We start from the raw sequence: 19792 nt of genomic DNA on the forward strand, positions 1-19792 counted from the left end.
ATGACATGTTGGCCTTCATAACAAGCGGAGTTGAGTTTTGGAGCAAAGAGGTCTTTCTGCAGTTGTACAGGGCATTGGTGAGACAACACCTGGAGTATTGTGTGCAGTTTTCGTCTCCAAATTTGAGAAAGGACATTCCTGCTATTGAGGGAGTGCAGCGTAGGTTCACGAGGTTAATCTTCAGGATGGTGTGACTGTCATGTGTTGAAACAGTGGACCGAATGGGCTTGGATACACTGGAATTTAGAAGGATGAGAGGTGATCTTATTGAAACATATAAGATTATTAAGAGATTGGAGACGCTAGAGGCAGGAAACATGTTCCCGATGTTGGGGGAGTCCAGCACCAGGGGCCACATTTTAAGAATAAGGGGTTGGCTAATTAGAACGGAGATGAGGAAAAACGTTTTCACTCAGAGAGTTGTAAATCTGTGGAATTCTCTGCCTCAGAAGGCAGTGGAGGCCAACTCCCTGGATGCTTTCGAGAGAGAGTTAGATAGAGCTCTTAATGATAGTGGAGTCAAGAGATAAGGGGAGAAGGCAGGCACGGGTTACTGATTGTGGATGATCAGCCATGATCACATTGAATGGTGATGCTGACTCGAAGGGTTGAATGACTTACTCCTGCGCCTATTGTCTATTGTATCTCATGTAATCTTTGCACATCCCCCAAGCCTTTCCACTAGTCACTTTAATTTTATGTTTCATGTATTTTGTGTTTTGTGTATTTTGTGTTTTTATGACTGTTGGCCGATCAATTTCCCTCCTGGGATAAATAAAGTTCTATTATTTCGTATCGTATTGTAAAAGTTGCCCCACACATTTCGTTTATGATTTTTCCCTCTCACCTTAAAGCCATGCCCTCTCAACCTTGATACTTCCACCATGTGAAACAGATTTTGACTGTCTACCTTCTCTATGCATCTCATAGTTTTACATATTTAGAAACATAGAAAATAAGTGCAGGCGGAGGCCATTTGGCCCTTCAAGCCAGCACCGCCACTCAATGTGATCACGGCTGATCACCCACAATCAGTAACCCGTGCCTGCCTTCTCCCCATATCCCTTGATTCCTCTAGCCCCTAGAGCTCTATCTAACTCTCTTTTAAATTCATCCAGTGAATTGGCCTCCATTGCCTTCTGTGGGAGAGAATTCCACAAATTCACAACTTTCTGGGTGAAAAGGTTTTTTCACACTTCAGTTTTAAATGGCCTCCCCTTAATTCTTAGTCTGTGTGGCCCGTAGTTCGAGACTCCCCGAACATTGGGGCGGCACGGTGGCGCAGCGGTAGAGTTGATGCCTGACAGCAAATGCAGCGCTGGAGACTCAGGTTGGATCCTGACTACGGTCGCCGTCTGTACGGAGTTTGTACGTTCTCCCCGTGACCTGCGTGGGTTTTCTCCGAGATCTTCGGTTTCCTCCCACAATCCAAAGACGTACAGGTATGGAGATTAATTGGCTAGGCAAATGTAAAAATAGTCCCTTGGGTGACTTGGACAGGTTGTGTGAGTGGGCGGATACATGGCAGATGCAGTTTAATGTAGATAAGTGTGAGGTTATTCACTTTGGAAGTAAGTATAGAAAGGCAGATTATTATCTGAATGGTGTCAAGTTAGGAGGAGGGGGAGTTCAACGAGATCTGGGTGTCCTAGTGCATCAGTCAATGAAAGGAAGCATGCAGGTTCAGCAGGCAGTGAAGAAAGCCAATGGAATGTTGGCCTTCGTAACAAGAGGAGTTGAGTATAGGAGCAAAGAGGTCCTTCTACAGTTGTACCGGGCCCTGGTGAGACCGCACCTGGAGTACTGTGTGCAGTTTTGGTCTCCAAATTTGAGGAAGGATGTTCTTGCTATGGAGGGCGTGCAGCGTAGATTCACTAGGTTAATTCCCGGAATGGCGGGACTGTCGTATGTTGAAAGGCTGGAGCGATTGGGCTTGTATACACTGGAATTTAGAAGGATGAGGGGGGATCTTATTGAAACATATAAGATAATTAGGGGATTGGACACATTAGAGGCAGATAACATGTTCCCAATGTTGGGGGAGTCCAGAACAAGGGGCCACAGTTTGAGAATAAGGGGTAGGCCATTTAGAACGGAGATGAGGAAGAACTTTTTCAGTCAGAGGGTGGTGAAGGTGTGGAATTCTCTGCCTCAGAAGGCAGTGGAGGCCAGTTCGTTGGATGCTTTCAAGAGAGAGCTGGATAGAGCTCTTAAGGATAGCGGAGTGAGGGGGTATGGGGAGAAGGCAGGAACGGGGTACTGATTGAGAGTGATCAGCCATGATCGCATTGAATGGCGGTGCTGGCTCGAAGGGCTGAATGGCCTACTCCTGCACCTATTGTCTATTGTCTATTGTCTATTGTTCCATATATCCACCATCCTTTTGTGTGAAACAGTTACCCCTCAGATTCCTATTAAATCTTTGCCCCCTCACCTTGAACCCATGTCCTCTGGTCCTCGATTCCCCTACTCTGGGCAAGAGACTATGTGCGTCTACCCGATCTATTCCCTTCATGATTTTGTACACCACTATAAGATGAGGACCCCTCATCCTCCTGAGCTCCAAGGAATAGAGTCCCAGCCTGCCCCAACTTCTCCCTGTAGCTCAGGCCCCCCGAGTCCTGGTAACATCCTCGCAAATCTTCACTGTACTCTTTCCTGCTTGACGACATCTTTCCTCTATTTCCTCTCTCCTCTTCAAAGATGAGGTAGGTCAGATAAAATTATTTGAAGCATTGTGTACTGTTCTGGGCACCCCACTACAGGAAGGATGTGGCGAGGATACAGAATGCTGCCAGGATTAGAGAGTACTAGACCAAGTGGACCCGTTGGACCCAAACCTCTCCTGCATTGGTGCAGCACCCTCTCCTCCCCCACTCCCGTTCCCCCTTCCCCTCTCTTCCCTCCCCCTCCTCCCCTCCTCCCCTCCATCCCTCCCTCCCTAGGAGATAGATTTAAATTTTAAAATGTGAATAACTTTAAAAATATAACACCGATGTGCAAGATACATCTTCTGGATGCACTGGGACGCATCCTCAGTGATGTGACTTGGGGTAATCGGGTGTTTCGGGTCCCACAACATCAGACACCCTCGCCCAGGCGACCCAGCCAGGTTTGATCAGGCCCCGACTTGCGTCCCAGCAGCAACTGCCCACGGATCAGCCCTCTTAATCCAAAGCCATTGAAAGTTTCAATTTCAACGAAACTTCTTCCATTAGCACCATAGGGATGACAGTGAGTAAGGTGGGCTTAAAATTGTCGCGCTATCATGTACCGTTTCAGGAACAAACAAACAACCAAACACGAGTTTTAGTATATAGATTAGCAATAAGGAGTTTTAAGGGTGGCACAGTGGTGCAGCGGGTAAAGTTGCCCCCTCACAGCACCAGAGAGCCGGGTTCGCTCCTGACCACTGGTGCTTGTCTGTACGGAGTTTGTAAGTTCACTCCATGACCTACATGGGTTTTCTCCGGGTGTTCCGGCTTCCTCCCACACCCCAAAGACGCACAGGTGTGCAGTTTAATTGGCTTGGTATATTTGTAAATCTTTCCTAATGTGTACGGGATACCGTTCGTGAACGGGCGATTGCAGGTCAGCGTGGGGACAATGGGCCGAAGGGCCTGTTTCCGCGCTGTATCTCTAAACTAAACTAAAGAAGAGTTTGGAAAGATTTGGATTGTTTTCCATGGAGTTCATAAGGCCATGTGATAGGAGCTGAAATTGGCCTTTCGTCCCATAAAGTCTACTCCACCTTTCAATCATGACAGATCTATCACTCCAACCTAATCCCATTCTCCTGCTTTCTCCCCATAACCTCTGATACCCGTACGAATCAAGAATCTATCTGTCTCTGCCGATCCATTGACAAACACCTCCACAGCGGTCTGTGGCAAAGAATTATAGACAATAGACAATAGACAATAGGTGCAGGAGGAGGCCATTCAGCCCTTCGAGCCAGCACCGCCATTCAATGCGATCATGGCTGATCACTCTCAATCAGTACCCCGTTCCAGCCTTCTCCCCATACCCCCTCACTCCGCTATCCTTAAGAGCTCTATCCAGCTCTCTCTTGAAAGCATCCAACGAACTGGCCTCCACTGCCTTCTGAGGCAGAGAATTCCACACCTTCAGCACTCTCTGACTGAAAAAGTTCTTCCTCATCTCCGTTCTAAATGGCCTACCCCTTATTCTCAAACTGTGGCCCCTTGTTCTGGACTCCCCCAACATTGGGAACATGTTATCTGCCTCTAATGTGTCCAATCCCCTAATTATCTTATATGTTTCAATAAGATCCCCCCTCATCCTTCTAAATTCCAGTGTATACAAGCCCAATCGCTCCAGCCTTTCAACATACGACAGTCCCGCCATTCCGGGAATTAACCTAGTGAATCTACGCTGCACGCCCTCCATAGCAAGAACATCCTTCCTCAAATTTGGAGACCAAAACTGCACACAGTACTCCAGGTGCGGTCTCACCAGGGCCCGGTACAACTGTAGAAGGACCTCTTTGCTCCTATACTCAACTCCTCTTGTTACGAAGGCCAACATTCCATTGGCTTTCTTCACTGCCTGCTGAACCTGCATGCTTCCTTTCATTGACTGATGCACTAGGACACCCAGATCTCGTTGAACTCCCCCTCCTCCTAACTTGACACCATTCAGATAATAATCTGCCTTTCTATACTTACTTCCAAAGTGAATAACCTCACACTTATCTACATTAAACTGCATCTGCCATGTATCCGCCCACTCACACAACCTGTCCAAGTCACCCTGCAGCCTTATTGCATCTTCCTCACAATTCACACTACCCCCCAACTTAGTATCATCTGCAAATTTGCTAATGGTACTTTTAATCCCTTCGTCTAAGTCATTAATGTATATCGTAAATAGCTGGGGTCCCAGCACCGAACCTTGCGGTACCCCACTGGTCACTGCCTGCCATTCCGAAAGGGACCCATTTATCCCCACTCTTTGCTTTCTGTCTGTCAACCAATTTTCTATCCATGTCAGTACCCTACCCCCAATACCATGTGCCCTAATTTTGCCCACTAATCTCCTATGTGGGACCTTGTCGAAGGCTTTCTGAAAGTCGAGGTACACCACATCCACTGACTCTCCCTTGTCAATTTTCCTAGTTACATCCTCAAAAAATTCCAGTAGATTTGTCAAGCATGATTTCCCCTTCGTAAATCCATGCTGACTCGGAATGATCCCGTTACTGCTATCCAAATGCTCAGCAATTTCGTCTTTTATAATTGACTCCAGCATCTTCCCCACCACTGATGTCAGACTAACTGGTCTATAATTACCCGTTTTCTCTCTCCCTCCTTTCTTAAAAAGTGGGATAACATTTGCTATCCTCCAATCCACAGGAACTGATCCTGAATCTATAGAACATTGAAAAATGATCTCCAATGCTTCCACTATTTCTAGAGCCACCTCCTTAAGTACTCTGGGATGCAGACCATCAGGCCCTGGGGATTTATCAGCCTTCAGTCCCATCAGTCTACCCAAAACCATTTCCTGCCTAATGTGGATTTCCTTCAGTTCCTCCATCACCCTAGGTTCTCCGGCCCCTAGAACATTTGGGAGATTGTGTGTATCTTCCTCAGTGAAGACAGATCCAAAGTAACGGTTTAACTCGTCTGCCATTTCTTTGTTCCCCATAATAAATTCCCCTGCTTCTGTCTTCAAGGGACCCACATTTGCCTTGACTATTTTTTTCCTCTTCACGTACCTAAAAAAACTTTTGCTATCCTCCTTTATATTATTGGCTAGTTTACCCTCGTACCTCATCTTTTCTCCCCGTATTGCCTTTTTAGTTAACTTTTGTTGCTCTTTAAAAGAGTCCCAATCCTCTGTCTTCCCACTCTTCTATGCTATGTTATACTTCCTCTCCTTAATTTTTATGCTGTCCCTGACTTCCCTTGTCAGCCACAGGTGTCTCTTACTCCCCTTAGAGTCTTTCCACCTCTTTGGAATAAATTGATCCTGCAACCTCTGCATTATTCCCAGGAATACCTGCCATTGCTGTTCTACCGTCTTCCCTGCTAGGGCCTCCTTCCAATCAATTTTGGCCAGCTCCCGCCTCATGCCTCTGTAATCCCCTTTGCTATACTGTAATACCGACACTTCCGATTTTCCCTTCTGCCTTTCCATTTGCAGAGTAAAACTTATCATGTTGTGATCACTGCCTCCTAATGGCTCTTTTACCTCTAGTCCCCTTATCAGATCAGGATCATTACACAACACTAAATCCAGAATTGCCTTCTCCCTGGTAGGCTCCAGTACAAGCTGTTCTAAGAATCCATCTCGAAGGCACTCTACAAACTCTCTTTCCTGGGGTCCATTTCCAACCTGATTTTCCCAGTCTACCTGCATGTTGAAATCTCCCATAACCACCGTAGCATTACATTTTTGACACGCCAATTTTATCTCCTGATTCAACTTGCACCCTATGTCGAGACTACTGTTTGGGGGCCTATAGATAACTCCCATTAGGGTCTTTTTACCCTTACAATTTCTCATTTCTATCCATACTGATTCAACATCTCCTGATTCTATGTCACCCCTTGCAAGGGAATGAATATCATTCCTTACCATCAGAGCAACCCCACCCCCTCTGCCCACCTGTCTGTCTTTTCTATACGTTGTGTACCCCTGAATATTCAGTTCCCAGCCCTGGTCCTCTTGTAGCCATGTCTCAGTGATCCCTACAACATCATACTTGCCCATGACTAACTGAGCCTCAAGCTCATCCACTTTATTTTTTATACTACGGATGCCGGCGGAGGTGGTTGAGGCTGGGACTATCCCAGCATTTAAGAAACAGACAGGTACATGGATGGGACAGGTTTGGAGGGATATGGGCTAAACGTGGGCAGTTGGGACTAATGTAGCTAGGACATGTAGGGCGTTGAAAGCAAGTTAAGCCGAAGGGCCAGTTTCCATGCTGTATCACTCTATGACTATATGACTATGACTCTATGGCTCTCTATGAGATGGCAGGAGATTGGGGTTAGAAGGGAGAGATAGATCAGCCATGATTGAATGGTGGAGTAGACGGCCATTCGGTAGGGTTGCCAACTGTCCCATATTAGTTGGGCATCCCGTATTTTGGGCTAAATTGGTTTGTCCCATACGGGACCGCCCTTGTCCTGTATTAGGCCTGGACAGCGCTGTAGGCCCGGACGCCGTAGGCCGGACGCCGTAGGCCCGGAAACTGTAGGTCCAGACAGTGCAGGCCCGGGCACAGCCAGTAGCCTCGACATAGGGTGCAATTTGAATCAAGAGCTAAAATTGGCATGTCGCAAAGGTAATGCTACGGTGGTTATGGGAGATTTCAACATGTAGGTAGACTGGGAAAATCAGGTTGGTAATGGACCCCAGGAAAGACAGTTTGTGGAGTGCCTCCGAGATGGATTCTTAGAAAAGCTTGTACTGAAGCCTACCAGGGAGAAAGCAATTCTGGACTTAGTGTTGTGTAATGAACCTGATCTGATAAAGGGACTCAAGGTAAAAGAGCCATTAGGAGGCAGTGATCACAATATGATGTTTTACTCTACAAATTGAGTAGGAGAAGGGAAAGTCGGAAGTGTCAGTATTACAGTATAGCAAAGGGGATTACAGAGGCATGAGGCAGGAGCTGGCCAGAATTGACCGGAAGGAGGCTCTAGCAGCAAAGAGGGTGGAACAGCAATGGCAGGTATTCCTGGGAATAATGCAGAAGTTGCAAGATCAATTTATCCCAAAAAGGAGGAAAGATTCTAAGGGGAGTAAGACGCACCCGTGGCTGACAAGGGAAGGCAAGGACAGCATAAAAATGAAAGAGAAGAAGTTTAACATTGCAAAGAAGAGTGGGAAGCCAAAGTATTGGGATTCTTTTAAAGAGCAACAGAAGATGACTGAGAAGGCAATAGGGGGAGGAAAGATGAGGTACGAGGGTAAACTAGCCAATAATATAAAGGAGGATAGTAAAAGCTTTTTTAGATATGTAAAGAGGAAAAAAATAGTCAAGGCAAATATGGGTTCCTTGAAGACAGAAGCAGGGGAATTTATTATCGGGAACAAGGAAATGGCAGACGAGTTGAACCAGTACTTTGGATCTGTCTTCACTAAGGAAGATACAAGCAATCTCCCAGATGTTCGTGTGGCAAGAGACCTAGGGTGATGGAGGAACTGAATGAAATCCACATTAGGCAGGAAATGGTGTTGGGTAGACTGATGGGACTGAAGGCTAATAAATCCCCAAGGCCTGATGGTCTGCATCCCAGAGTACTTAAGGAGGTGGCGCTAGAAATTGTGGACGCATTGGTGATCATTTTCCAATGTTCTATAGATTCAGGATCAGTTCCTGTGGATTGGAGGGTAGCTAATGTTATCCCATTTTTTAAGAAAGGAGGGGAGATAAAACGGGACCGGTTAGTCTGACATCAGTGGTCGGGGAGATGCTGGAGTCAATTATAAAAGACGAAATTGCGGAGCATTTGGATAGTAGTAACAGGATCGTTCCGAGTCGGCATGGATTTACGAAGGGGAAATCATTCTTGACTAATCTTCTGGAATTCTTTGAAGATGTAACTAGGAAAATTGCCAGGGGAGAGCCGGTGGATGTGGTGTAGCTCGACTTTCAGAAACCCTTCGACAAGGTCCCACACAGGAGATTAGTGGACAAAATTAGAGCACATGTTATTGGGGGTAGGGGACTGACATGGATAGAAAATTGGTTGACAAACAGACGAGAGTGGGGATAAATGGGTCCCTTTCAGAACGGCAGGCAGTAACTAGTGGGGTACCGCATGGCTCGGTGCTGGGACAGCAGCTATTTACAATGTACATTAATGACTTGGATGAATGGATTAAGAGTACCATTAGCAAATTTGCAGATGATACAAAGCTGGGTGGTAGTGTGAACTGTGAGGAAGATGCTATGAGGTTGCAGGGTGACTTGGACAGGTTATGTGAGTGGGCGGATGATTGGCAGATGCTGTTTAATGTGGATAAGTGTGAGGTTATCCACTTTGGTGGTAAGACAAGGAAGGCAGATTATTATCTGAATGGTGTCAAGTTAAGAAGAAATCTGGGTGTCCTAGTGCACCAGTCACTGAAAGGAAGCATGCAGGTACACAAGGCAGTGAAGAAAGCCAATGGAATGTTGGCCTTCATAACACGAGGAGTTGAGTATAGGAGCAAAGAGGTCCTTCTACAGTTGTACAGGGCCCTAGTGAGACCGCACCTGGAGTATTGTGTGCAGATTTGGTCTCCAAATTTGAGGAAGGATATTCTTGCTATTGAGGGCGTGCAGCGTAGGTTTACTAGGTTAAATCCCGGAATGGCGGGACTGTCGTATGTTGAAAGACTGGAGCTACTAGGCTTGTATACACTGGAATTTAGAAGGATGAGAGAGGATCTTATTGAAACATATAAGATTATTAAGGGGTTGGACACGTTAGAGGCAGGAAACATGTTCACAATGTCGAGGGAGTCCAGAACCAGGGGCCACAGTTTAAGAATAAGGGGTAGGCCATTTATAACAGAGATGGAAAAAAACATTCAGTCAGAGGGTTGTAAATCTGTGGAATTCTCTGCTTCAGAAGGCAGTGGAGGCCAGTTCTCTGAATGGTTTCAAGAGAGAGCTAGATAGAGCTCTGAAGGATAGCGGAGTCAGGGGGTATGGGGAGAAGGCAGGAACGGGTACTGATTGAGAATGATCAGCCATGATCATATTGAATGGTGGTGCTGGCTCGAAGGGCCGAATGGCCTCCTCCTGCACCTATTTTTTTTGTTTCTATGTTGCAAGAGGGGTGAGAATGTGGGAGAGAGGCAGACATACAATAATGTCCCTGAATTATATTCCACTGACTTCTCATTGATGTTCGGAGAGACATGAGGGTCATAGTCCCTTCCCCTGCCCCGTGTTCATTCTCCGCCACACACTGATAGTCCCCAGCATCCTGCGTTGTCACCCGAAGGATTTTCAACCACAGCTCGTTGCTGGAACTTGTTGTGTTCAGCGTGACACCGCGATGTCGCCACGTCAGGTTGGACGCCGGGAAACTCTGGACGGAGCAGAGGAACGCTGCGGAGATTCCTTCCTTTACACTCGCCGTGGAATTGTTCACGTTGTTGGGGGAAGTGATTGAGAAATTCTGTGGCGCATCTAAAGACAAGCGAAGATTTGAACTTAAGTTAACACGGCAGAATTCCACATGCCAACCAGGAGAATACGGAGAGAAAAGATGAAGTACGAATGTAACCACTCTGAAGAAGGGTCTTGACGGCATAGGGCCCTGGTGAGACCACATCTGGAGTATTGTGTGCAGTTTTGGTCTGCCAACTTGAGGAAGGACAGCCTTGTGATTGAGGGAGTGCAGCGTAGGTTCACCAGGTTAAACCCCGGGATGGCGGGACTGTCATATGTCATAAAGATTGGAAAGACTGGGCAGTTTAGAAGGATGAGACTGGAGTTTAGAAGGATGAGAGGGCATCTTAGAAAGAAAGGAAAAATGTTCCCAATGTTGGGGGAATCCAGAACCAGGGGGCACACAGTCTAAGAATAAAGGGGAGGCCATTTAAAACTGAGATGAGAAAAAGCTTTTGCACCCAGAGAGTTGTGAATTTGTGGAATTCGCTGCCACAAAAGGCAGTGGAGGCCAATTCACTTGATGAATTCAAACGAGTGTTAGATAGAGCTCATGGGGCTGGTGGAATCAAGGGATATGGGGAGAAAGCAGGCAAGGGTTACTGATTGTGGTTGATCAGCCATAATCACAGTGAATGCGGTGCTGGCTCGAAGGGCCAGATGGCCTCCTCCTGCACCTATTTTCTAGGGTTCTATGTTTCTAATGTCAGACAGGCAACATACAGGTGGGGAACACAAGACTAGATGTGAGCGGCACGGTGGCGCAGCGGATAGAATTGCTGCCTCACAGCGCCGGAGACCCGGGTTCCATCCTGACCATCGGTGCCTGTCTGTACGGAGTTTGCAAGTTCTCCCCGTGACCTGCGCGGGTTTTCTCCGGGATCTTGAGGATGTGTGTGTGCGTGTGTGAGTGAGAGCGTATTTGTGAGAGAATGTGTGTGTGCTTGAGTGAGTGTGAGTGTGTGTGTTTGAGTGAGTGTGAGTGTGTGTGAGAGAGTGTGTGTGTGTGAGAGAGGGTGAGAGTGTGTATGTGTTTCGGTGAGTGTGTGTGTGAGAGATGGTGTTCGTGTGTGGGACAGAGAGACAAGGGCGGTCACGGTGGTGCAGCGGTAGAGTTGCTGCCTTACAGCAAAAGCCGTGCCGGAGACCCGGGTTCAATCCCGATTACGGATGCTGTCTGTACGGAGTTTGTACATTCTCCCCGCAATCTGCGTGGGTTTTCTCTGAGATCTTCGGTTTCCTCCCACACTGCAGGTTTGCGGGTTAATTGGCTCGGTGAATGTAAACATTGTCCCTAGTGTGTGGAGGATGGTGTTCGTGTGCGGGAATTACTGGTCGGCGCGGACACATTGGGCCAAAGGGCCTGTTTCCGCGCTGTATCTCTAAACTAAGAATGTGTGTGTGTGAGAGAGAGTGAGTGTGAATGTGTGTGTGAGTGGATGTGTGTGAGTGAGTGTGTGTGTGAGAGAGTGTGTGTGAGTGAGCGAGTGTATGTGTGAGAGAGTATGTGTGAGAGAGTATGTATGTGTGTATCAGTGAGTGTGTGAGAGGGTGTGTGTGAGAGAGCGAGTGAGAGTGTGTGGTGTGTTTGTGTGAGTGTGTGTGGGAGATGTTCGTGTGTGAGACAGAGAGTAAGTGTGTGTGTATGAGTGAGTGTGTGTGTGAGAGGGTGAGAGTGTGTTTGAATGAATATGTGTGTGAGATGGTTTTCATGTGTCAGACAGAATGTGTGTGTGAGAGAGAGGGTGAGTGAGTGAGAGAGAGAGAGAGAGAGCGCGAGAGAGGGTTCGTGTGTGTGTGCGCGTGTGAGTGTGTGAGTGTGTGTGTGCGTGTGTGAGTGCGTGTGTGAGTGTGTGAGTGTGTGTATGTGTGTGTGTGTGTGAGTGTGTGTGTGTGAGTGCGTGTGTGTGTGTGTGTGAGTGTGTGTATGTGTGTGTGTGTGTGAGTGTGTGTGTGTGAGTGCGTGTGTGTGTGTGTGTGAGTGTGTGTGTGTGTGTGTGTGTGTGAGTGTGTGTGTGTGTGTGTGTGTGTGTGTGTTCATGGCCCAATAATCTATCTGCCTTTATAGAGATGTGTTAGTGTGTGAGTATTCACATTCTACAGTGAGGGTCACATCCCTCTCTGCTGTCCCGTGTTCATTCTGCGCCACACACTGATAGACCCCAGCGTCCCTCAGCATCAGCTGAGGGAACTCCATCCACAGCTCGTTGCTGGAAGGTGTTGTGTTCATCGTGACACCGAGATGTCCCCACGTCAGGTTGGACGCTGGGAAACTGTGGACCGAGCAGAGGATCGCTGCAGAGTTTCTTTCTTTTACACTGACCCAGGAACTGTTCACATTGTGGGGGGAAGTGATGGAGAGATTCTGGGGGGCATCTGCAAACAGATAAAATTTAGCAACCAGTTTCACGGCACTTTCAATGATCCTTGGATTATAAAAGACTTTAGTCTTTAGACTTGAGATACAGCACGGAAACGGGCCCTTCGGCCCACCAAGACCGTGCCGACCATCGATCGCCCGTTCACATTCTAGTTATGTGTTTAGTTGAGAGAAACAGTGCGGAAACAGACCCTTCAGCTCAACGAGTCCACGCCGACCGTGGTCAGTGGCTCTAATCCAGGCAAGGAGACTCGACCGGGGAGACTGAAGTCGGGAAGAGCCATAGTAGTGGGTGACTCCATTGTCTGAGGTACGGACATTAGATTCTGTGGCGACAGGCGGGATTCGAGGATGGTCTGTTGCCTCCCTGGTGCCAGGATTCAAGACATCACGGAGCGGCTTCAGAACATCCTAGCGAGGGAAGGCGATCAAACGGAAGTAGTTGTGTACGTGGGAACGAACGACATCGGGAGGAAGAGGAAGGAGGTACTGCAACGTGAGTTTAGAGAGTTAGGAAGAAGACTGAGAAGTAGGACGTGGAAGGTGGTTGTCTCTGGACTGTTACCTGTACCTCGTGCTGGTGAGGGCAGGAACAGAGAGATCGGGGATATGAATGTTTGGCTGAGGGGTTGGTGCAGGGAGCAGGGATTTAGATTTCTAGACCATTGGGATCTCATCTGGGGTAGGGGTGACCTGTACAAAAGGGACGGGTTACACCTTAACAGCAGGGGGACCAACATTCTGGCAGGCAGGTTTGCTAGTGATACACGTGTGGCTTTAAACTAAGTAATAGGGGGTAGGGGGGAGGGGTTGACAAATTGGGAATTATGAAGATGGAGTTAAAGGGGAGGCGAATACAGGAGAAATTGCAAAGGACTCTCGAATAAATTGGAAGGAAAGTTCCAGATGGGATAAGAGAGTAAGGTCAGGGCCAATGGTGAGAGGGGAGGTGAATACCGAAGTTAAAGTGCTGTATTTAAATGCGGAAAGTATAAAAAATAAAGTGGATGAGCTTGAGGCTCAGTTAGACATTGGCAAGTATGACGTTGTGGGAATTACAGAGACATGGCTACAAGAGGACCAGGGCTGGGAACTGAACACTCAGGGGTATACGACCTATTGAAAAAACAGACACATGTGCAGAGTGGGTGAGGTTGCTCTGTAGGTAAGGAATGTTATTGACTCCCTTGCAAGGGGTGACAGAGAATCAGGAGATGTAGAATCAGTATGGATAGAAATGAGAAATTGTACGGGTAAGAAGACCCTGATGGGAGTTATCTACAGGCCCCCAAACAGTAGCCTCGACAAAGGGTGCAAGTTTGCAAGTTGAATCAAGAGCTAAAATTGGCATGTCGAAAATGTAATGCTCCGGTGGTTATGGGAGATTTCAGCATGCAGGTAGACTGGGAAAATCAGGTTGGTACTGGACCCCAGGAAAGGGAGTTTGTGGAGTGCCTCCGAGATGGATTCTTAGAACAGCTTGTACTGGAGCCTAACAGGGAGAAGGCAATTATGAATTTAGTGTTGTGTCATGAACCTGATTTGATAAGGGAACTCAATGTAAAAGAGCCATTAGAGGCAGTGATCATAATATGATAAGTTTCACTCTACAAATTGAAAGGGAGAAGGGAAAATCGGAAGTGCCAATATTACAGTATAGCAAAGGGGATTACAGAGGCATGAGGCAGAAGCTGGCCATTTTTGACAGGAAGGAGACCCAAGCAGGGAAGATGGTGGAACAGCAATCCAAGGTATTCATGGGAATAATGCCGAAGTTGCAGGATCAATTCATCTCAAAGAGGAGGAAAGATTCTAAGGGGAGTAAGAGGCACCCGTGGCTGACAAGGGAAGTCAAGGACAGCATAAAAACAAAGGAGAATAAGTATAACATCGCAAAGAAGAGCGGGAAGCCAGAGGATTGGGACTCTTTTAAAGAGCAACAAAAGATAAGTAAAAAGGCAACACGGGGAGAAAAGATAAGGTACGAAGGTAAGCTGCCCAATAATATAAAGGAGGATAGTAAAAGCGTATTTAGGTATGTGAAGAGGAAAAAAATAGTTAAGGCAAATGTGGGTCCCTTGAAGACAGAAGCAGGGGAATATCTTTCGGGGAACAAGGAAATGGCAGACCAGTTGAACTGGTACTTCACTAAGGAAGATACAATCTCCCAGATGTTTTAGTGGCCAGTGATCCTAGGGTGACGGAGGAAATGAAGGAAATTCACATTAGGCAGGAAATTGTGTTGGGTAGATCGATGGGACTGAAGGCTGATAAATCCCCAGGGCCTGATGGTCTGCATCGCAGGGTATTTAAGGAGGTGGCTCTAGAAATCATGCATGCATTGGTGATCATTTTCCAATGTTCTATAGATTCAGGATAAGTTCCTGTCGATTGGAGGGTAGAGAATGTTATCGCACTTTTTAAGAAAGGAGGGAGAGAGAAAACAGGGAATTATAGACCAGTTAGTCTGACATTCGTGGTGGGGAAAATGCTGGAGTCAATTATAAAAGACGAAATTGCGGAGCATTTGGATAGCAGTAACAGGATCGTTCGGGGTCAGCATGGATTTACGAAGGGGATATCATGCTTGACTAATGTTCTGGAATTTTTTGAGGATGTAACTAAGAAAATGGACAGGGGAGAGCCAGTGGATGTGGTGTACCTTGACTTTCAGACAGCCTTCGACAAGGTCCCACATAGGAGATTAGTGGGCAAAATTAGAGCACATGGTATTGGGGTAGGGTACTGACATGGATAGAAATTTGGTTCGCAGACAGAAAGCAAAGAGTGGGGATAAATGGGTCCCTTTCAGAATGGCAGGCAGTAACTAGTGGGGTACCGCAAGGCTCAGTGCTAGGACTGCAGCTATGTACAATATACATTAATGACTTGGATGAAGTGATTAAAAGTAACATTAGCTAATTTGCAGATGACATAAAGTTGGGTGGCAGTGTGAACTGTGAGGAAGATGCTATGAGGTTGCAGGGTGACTTGTACAGGCTGTGTGAGTGGGCGGATGCTTGGAAGATGCAGTTTAATGTGGATAAGTGTGAGGGTATCCACTTTGGTGGTAAGAATAGGAAGGCAGATTATTATCTGAATGGTGTCAAGTTAGGAAAAGGGGACGTACAACGAGATCTGGGTGTCCTAGTGCATCAGTCACTGAAAGGAAGCATGCAGGTACAACAGGCAATGAAGAAAGCCAATGGAATGTTGGCCTTCATAACACGAGGAGTTGATTATAGGAGCAAATAGGCCCTTCTGCAGTTGTACAGTGCCCTAGTAAGACCGCACCTGGAGTACTGTGTGCAGTTTTGGTTTCCAAATTTGAGGAAGGATATTCTTGCTATTGAGGGCGTGCAGCGTAGGTTTACTAGGTTAATTCCCGGAATGGCGGGACTGTCGTATGTTGAAAGACTGGAGCCACTAGGCTTGTATACACTGGAATTTAGAAGGATGAGAGCGGATCTTATTGAAACATATAAGATTATTAAGGGGTTGGACACGTTAGAGGCAGGAAACATGTTTCCAATGTTGGGGGCAGTTCAGAACCTGGGCCACAGTTTTAGAATAAGGGGTAGGCCATTTAGAACAGAGATGAGGTAAACCTTTTTCAGTCAGAGGGTTGTAAATATGTGGAATTCTCTGCCTCAGAAGGCAGTGGAGGCCAGTTCTCTGAATGCTTTCAAGAGAGAGCTAGATAGAGCTCTTAAGGATAGCGGAGTCAGGGGGTATGGGGAGAAGGCAGAAACCGGGTACTGATTGAGAATGATCAGCCATGATCACATTGAATGGTGGTGCTGCCTCGAAGGGCCGAATGGCCTACACCTGCCCCTATTGTCTATTGTCTATTGCGTATGGTACTGGCTGGAAGGGCCAAATGGCCTCCTCCTGCACCTATTTTTTTATGGTTCTATGTTTCTAATGTCAGACAGGCAACATACAGGTGGGGAACACAAGACTAGATGTTGGCGGCACAGTGGCGCAGCGGTAGAGTTGCTGACTTACAGCAAAAGCAATGCCGGAGGCCCGGGTTCGATCCCGACTACCGTGGCTGTCAGTACGGAGTTTGTACATTTTCCCGCAATCTGCGTGGGTTTTCTCTGAGATCTTCGGTTTCCTCCCACACTCCAACGATGTACAGGTTTGTAGGTTATTCGTCTTAGTGAATGTAAACATTGTCCCTAGTGTGTGGAGGATGGTGTTAGTGTGCGGGGATTACTGGTCGGCGCGGACCCAGTGGGCCAAAGGGCCTGTTTCCGCGCTGTATCTCTAAACTAAGAATGTGTGTATGTGAGAGAGGGAGAGGGAGTGTGTGTGTGAGTGGATGTGTGCGAGTGAGTGGATGTGTGAGAGTGTATGTGTGTGTGTGAAAGCGAGTGTATGTGTGAGAGAGTATGTGTGAGAGAGTGTGTGTGTGTGTGTGTGTGTGAGAGTGTCAGTGAGTGTGTGAGAGAGCGAGTGAGAGTGATGCGTTTGAGTGAGTGTGAGTGTGTAAGGGTGTGTGTGTTTGAATGAGTATGTGTGTGAGATGGTGTTCGTGTGTCAGTCAGAGAATGTGCGTGAGAGAGAGAGAGTGAGTGAGTGAGAGAGAGAGTTTCACGGCACTTTCAATGATCCTTGGATTATAAAAGATTTTTGTATTGAGACTTTAGAGATACAGCACGAAAATGGGCCCTTCGGCCCACCAAGACCGCGCCGACCCGCGATCACCCATTCACATTCTGGTTCTGTGTTTAGTTGAGAGAATCACTGTGGAAACAGACCCTTCGGGCTCACCAAGTCCACGCCGACCAGCGATCACCCATTCACACACTAGTTCTATCTTTAATGTACTGTCTGTACTAGTTCTATCTGTAATGCTACGGTGATAATGGGAGATTCCAACATGCAGGTAGACTGGGAAAATTAGGTTGGAACTGGACCCCAGGAAAGGGAGTTTGTGGAGTGCCTGCGAGATGGATTCTTAGAACAGCTTTTACTGGAGCCTACCAGGGAGAAAGCACTTCTGGATTTAGTGTTGGGTAATGAACCTGATTTGATAAGGGAACTCAAGGTAAACGAGCCATTAGGAGGCAGTGATCATAATATGATAAGTTTTAATCTACAAATTGAGAGGGAGAAGGGAAAATCGGAAGTGTCAGTATTACAGTATAGCAAAGGGTATACAAAGGGAATTACAGAGGCATGAGGCAGGAGCTGGCCAGATTTGACTGGAAGGGGACCCGAGCAGGGAAGGTGGGGAACACAGACTGTAGATGTGGGTGGCACGGTGGCGCAGCGGATAGGATTGATGCCTCACAGCGCCAGAGACCAGGGTTCCATCCTTACCTCCGGTGCCTGTCTGTACGGAGTTTGCAAGTTCTCCCCGTGACCTGCATGGGTTTTCTCCGAGATCTTGAGGATGTGTGTGTGCATGTGTGAGGGAGAGCGTGATTGTGAGAGAATGTGTGTGTGTTTGAGTGAGTGTGGGTCTGTGTGTTTCAGTGAGTGTGTGTGTGAGAGAGTGGGAGTGTGTGTGTGTACGAGTTTGAATGAGTGTGAGTGTGTGTGTTTCGGCGAGTGTGTGTGTGAGAGAGTGTGAGTGTGTGAGAGAGTGTGTGTGTGTGTGTTTTGGTGATTGTGTATGTGAGAGATGGTGTTCGTGTGTGAGACAGAGAGACACGGGCGGTCACGGTGGTGCAGTGGTAGAGTTGCTGCCTTACAGCAAAAGCAGTGCCGGAGACCCGAGTTCGATCCCGACTACGGGTGCTGTCAGTACGGAGTTTGTACGTTCTCCCCGCAATCTGCGTGGGTTTCCTCCGAGATCTTCGGTTTCCTGTACAGGTTTGTAGGTTAATTGGCCCGGTGATTGTAAACATTGTCCCTAGTGTGTGGAGGATGGTGTTAATGTGCGGGAATTACTGGTCGGCGCGGACCCAGTGGGCCAAAGGGCCTGTTTCCGCGCTGTATCTCTAAACTAAGAATGAGCGCGTGTGAGAGAGGGAGAGTGACTGTAGAGTTGCTGCTTTACAGCGAATGCAGGGCCGGAGACTCAGGTTCGATCCTGACTACGGGTGCTGCACTGTAAGGAGTTTGTACGTTCTCCCCGTGACCTGCGTGGGTTTTCTCCGAGATCTTCGGTTTCCTCCCACACTCCAAAGACGTACAGGTATGTAGGTTAATTGGCTGGGTAAAATGTAAAAAAATTGACCCTAGTGGGTGTAGGGTAGTGTTAATGTACGGGGATCGCTGGGCGGCACGGACTTGGAGGGCCGAAAAGGCCTGTTTCCGGCTGTATATATATGATATGATGATATGTGTGTGAGTGTGTGTGTGAGAGAGTATGTGTGTGTGTGTGTGTGTGTCAGTAAGTGTGTGAGAGGTTGTGGTGGTGCTGGCTCGAAGGGCCGAATGGCCTACTCCTGCACCTATTGGCTAGTGTCTATTTAAAGAAATGAGAGCTATAGATGATGATGGTGTAGAGAGATGCAGAACAAAGAATGAAAGATATGTAAAAAATTAACGATGATAAAAGAAACTGCCCATTGTTTGCTGTTTGTTGGGTGACAACGAGAGGCTGGTGCGACTTGGGTGGGGGAGGGATGGAGAGGAAGGGGAAGCAAGCGTTACTTGGAGTTAGAGAGGTCAATGTTCATACCATTGGGCTGTAAACTGCCCAATCCAAATATGAGATGCTGTTCCTCCAATTTGTATTGAGCCCCACTCTGACAATGGAGGAGACCTCGAACAGAAAGGTCAGTGCGGGAATGGGAAGGGAATTAAAGTGTTTGGCAACCGGGATATCGGGAGATCAGGTACATCTCTCTACATCATCGTCGATATCTCTCCTTTCCCGTTCCCATGACTTTCAGTCTGAAGAAGGTTCTCAACAAAACGTCACCCATTCCTTCTCTCCAGACAGGGTGCCTGTCCTGCTGAATTACTCCTGCATTTTGTGTTAATTTGATCAGTACGGGTGTTAGAGGTTATGGGGAGAAGGCAGGAGAAAGGGATTAGGAGAGAGAGATAGTTCAGCCATGATTGAATGGCGGAGTAGACTTTAGTTTTTTAGTTTAGTTTTGAGATACAGCGCGGAAACAGGCCCTTCAGCCCATCGAGGTCGTGCCGACCAGTGATACCCGCATATTAACATCATCCTACACACACACACAGGACAATGTTTACATTTACGAAGTCAATTAACCTACAAACCTGTACGTCTTTGGAGTGTGGGAGGAAGCCGATGATCTCGGAGAAAACCCACGCCGGTCACGGGAGGAACGTAC

General features: G+C 47.3%; 1 protein-coding gene across 1 annotated transcript in view; it reads right to left on the reverse strand.

Annotated features, from left to right (window-relative positions):
- The window catches only part of LOC144611092 (sialic acid-binding Ig-like lectin 13), a 52700-nt gene that overhangs the window by 5432 nt on the left and 27476 nt on the right, over nt 1-19792 (reverse strand). Inside the window, exons 5-6 of the mRNA XM_078430167.1 lie at nt 12239-12520; nt 9866-10162 (exon numbers count right to left, since the gene is read on the reverse strand). Coding sequence (XP_078286293.1) covers nt 9866-10162; nt 12239-12520 — 579 coding nt within the window. The remainder of the gene's footprint in view (nt 1-9865; nt 10163-12238; nt 12521-19792) is intronic.

This window comes from Rhinoraja longicauda, chromosome 39 (assembly GCF_053455715.1).
Source record: "Rhinoraja longicauda isolate Sanriku21f chromosome 39, sRhiLon1.1, whole genome shotgun sequence".
In the NCBI taxonomy this organism is placed as follows: Eukaryota; Metazoa; Chordata; class Chondrichthyes; order Rajiformes; family Arhynchobatidae; genus Rhinoraja; species Rhinoraja longicauda.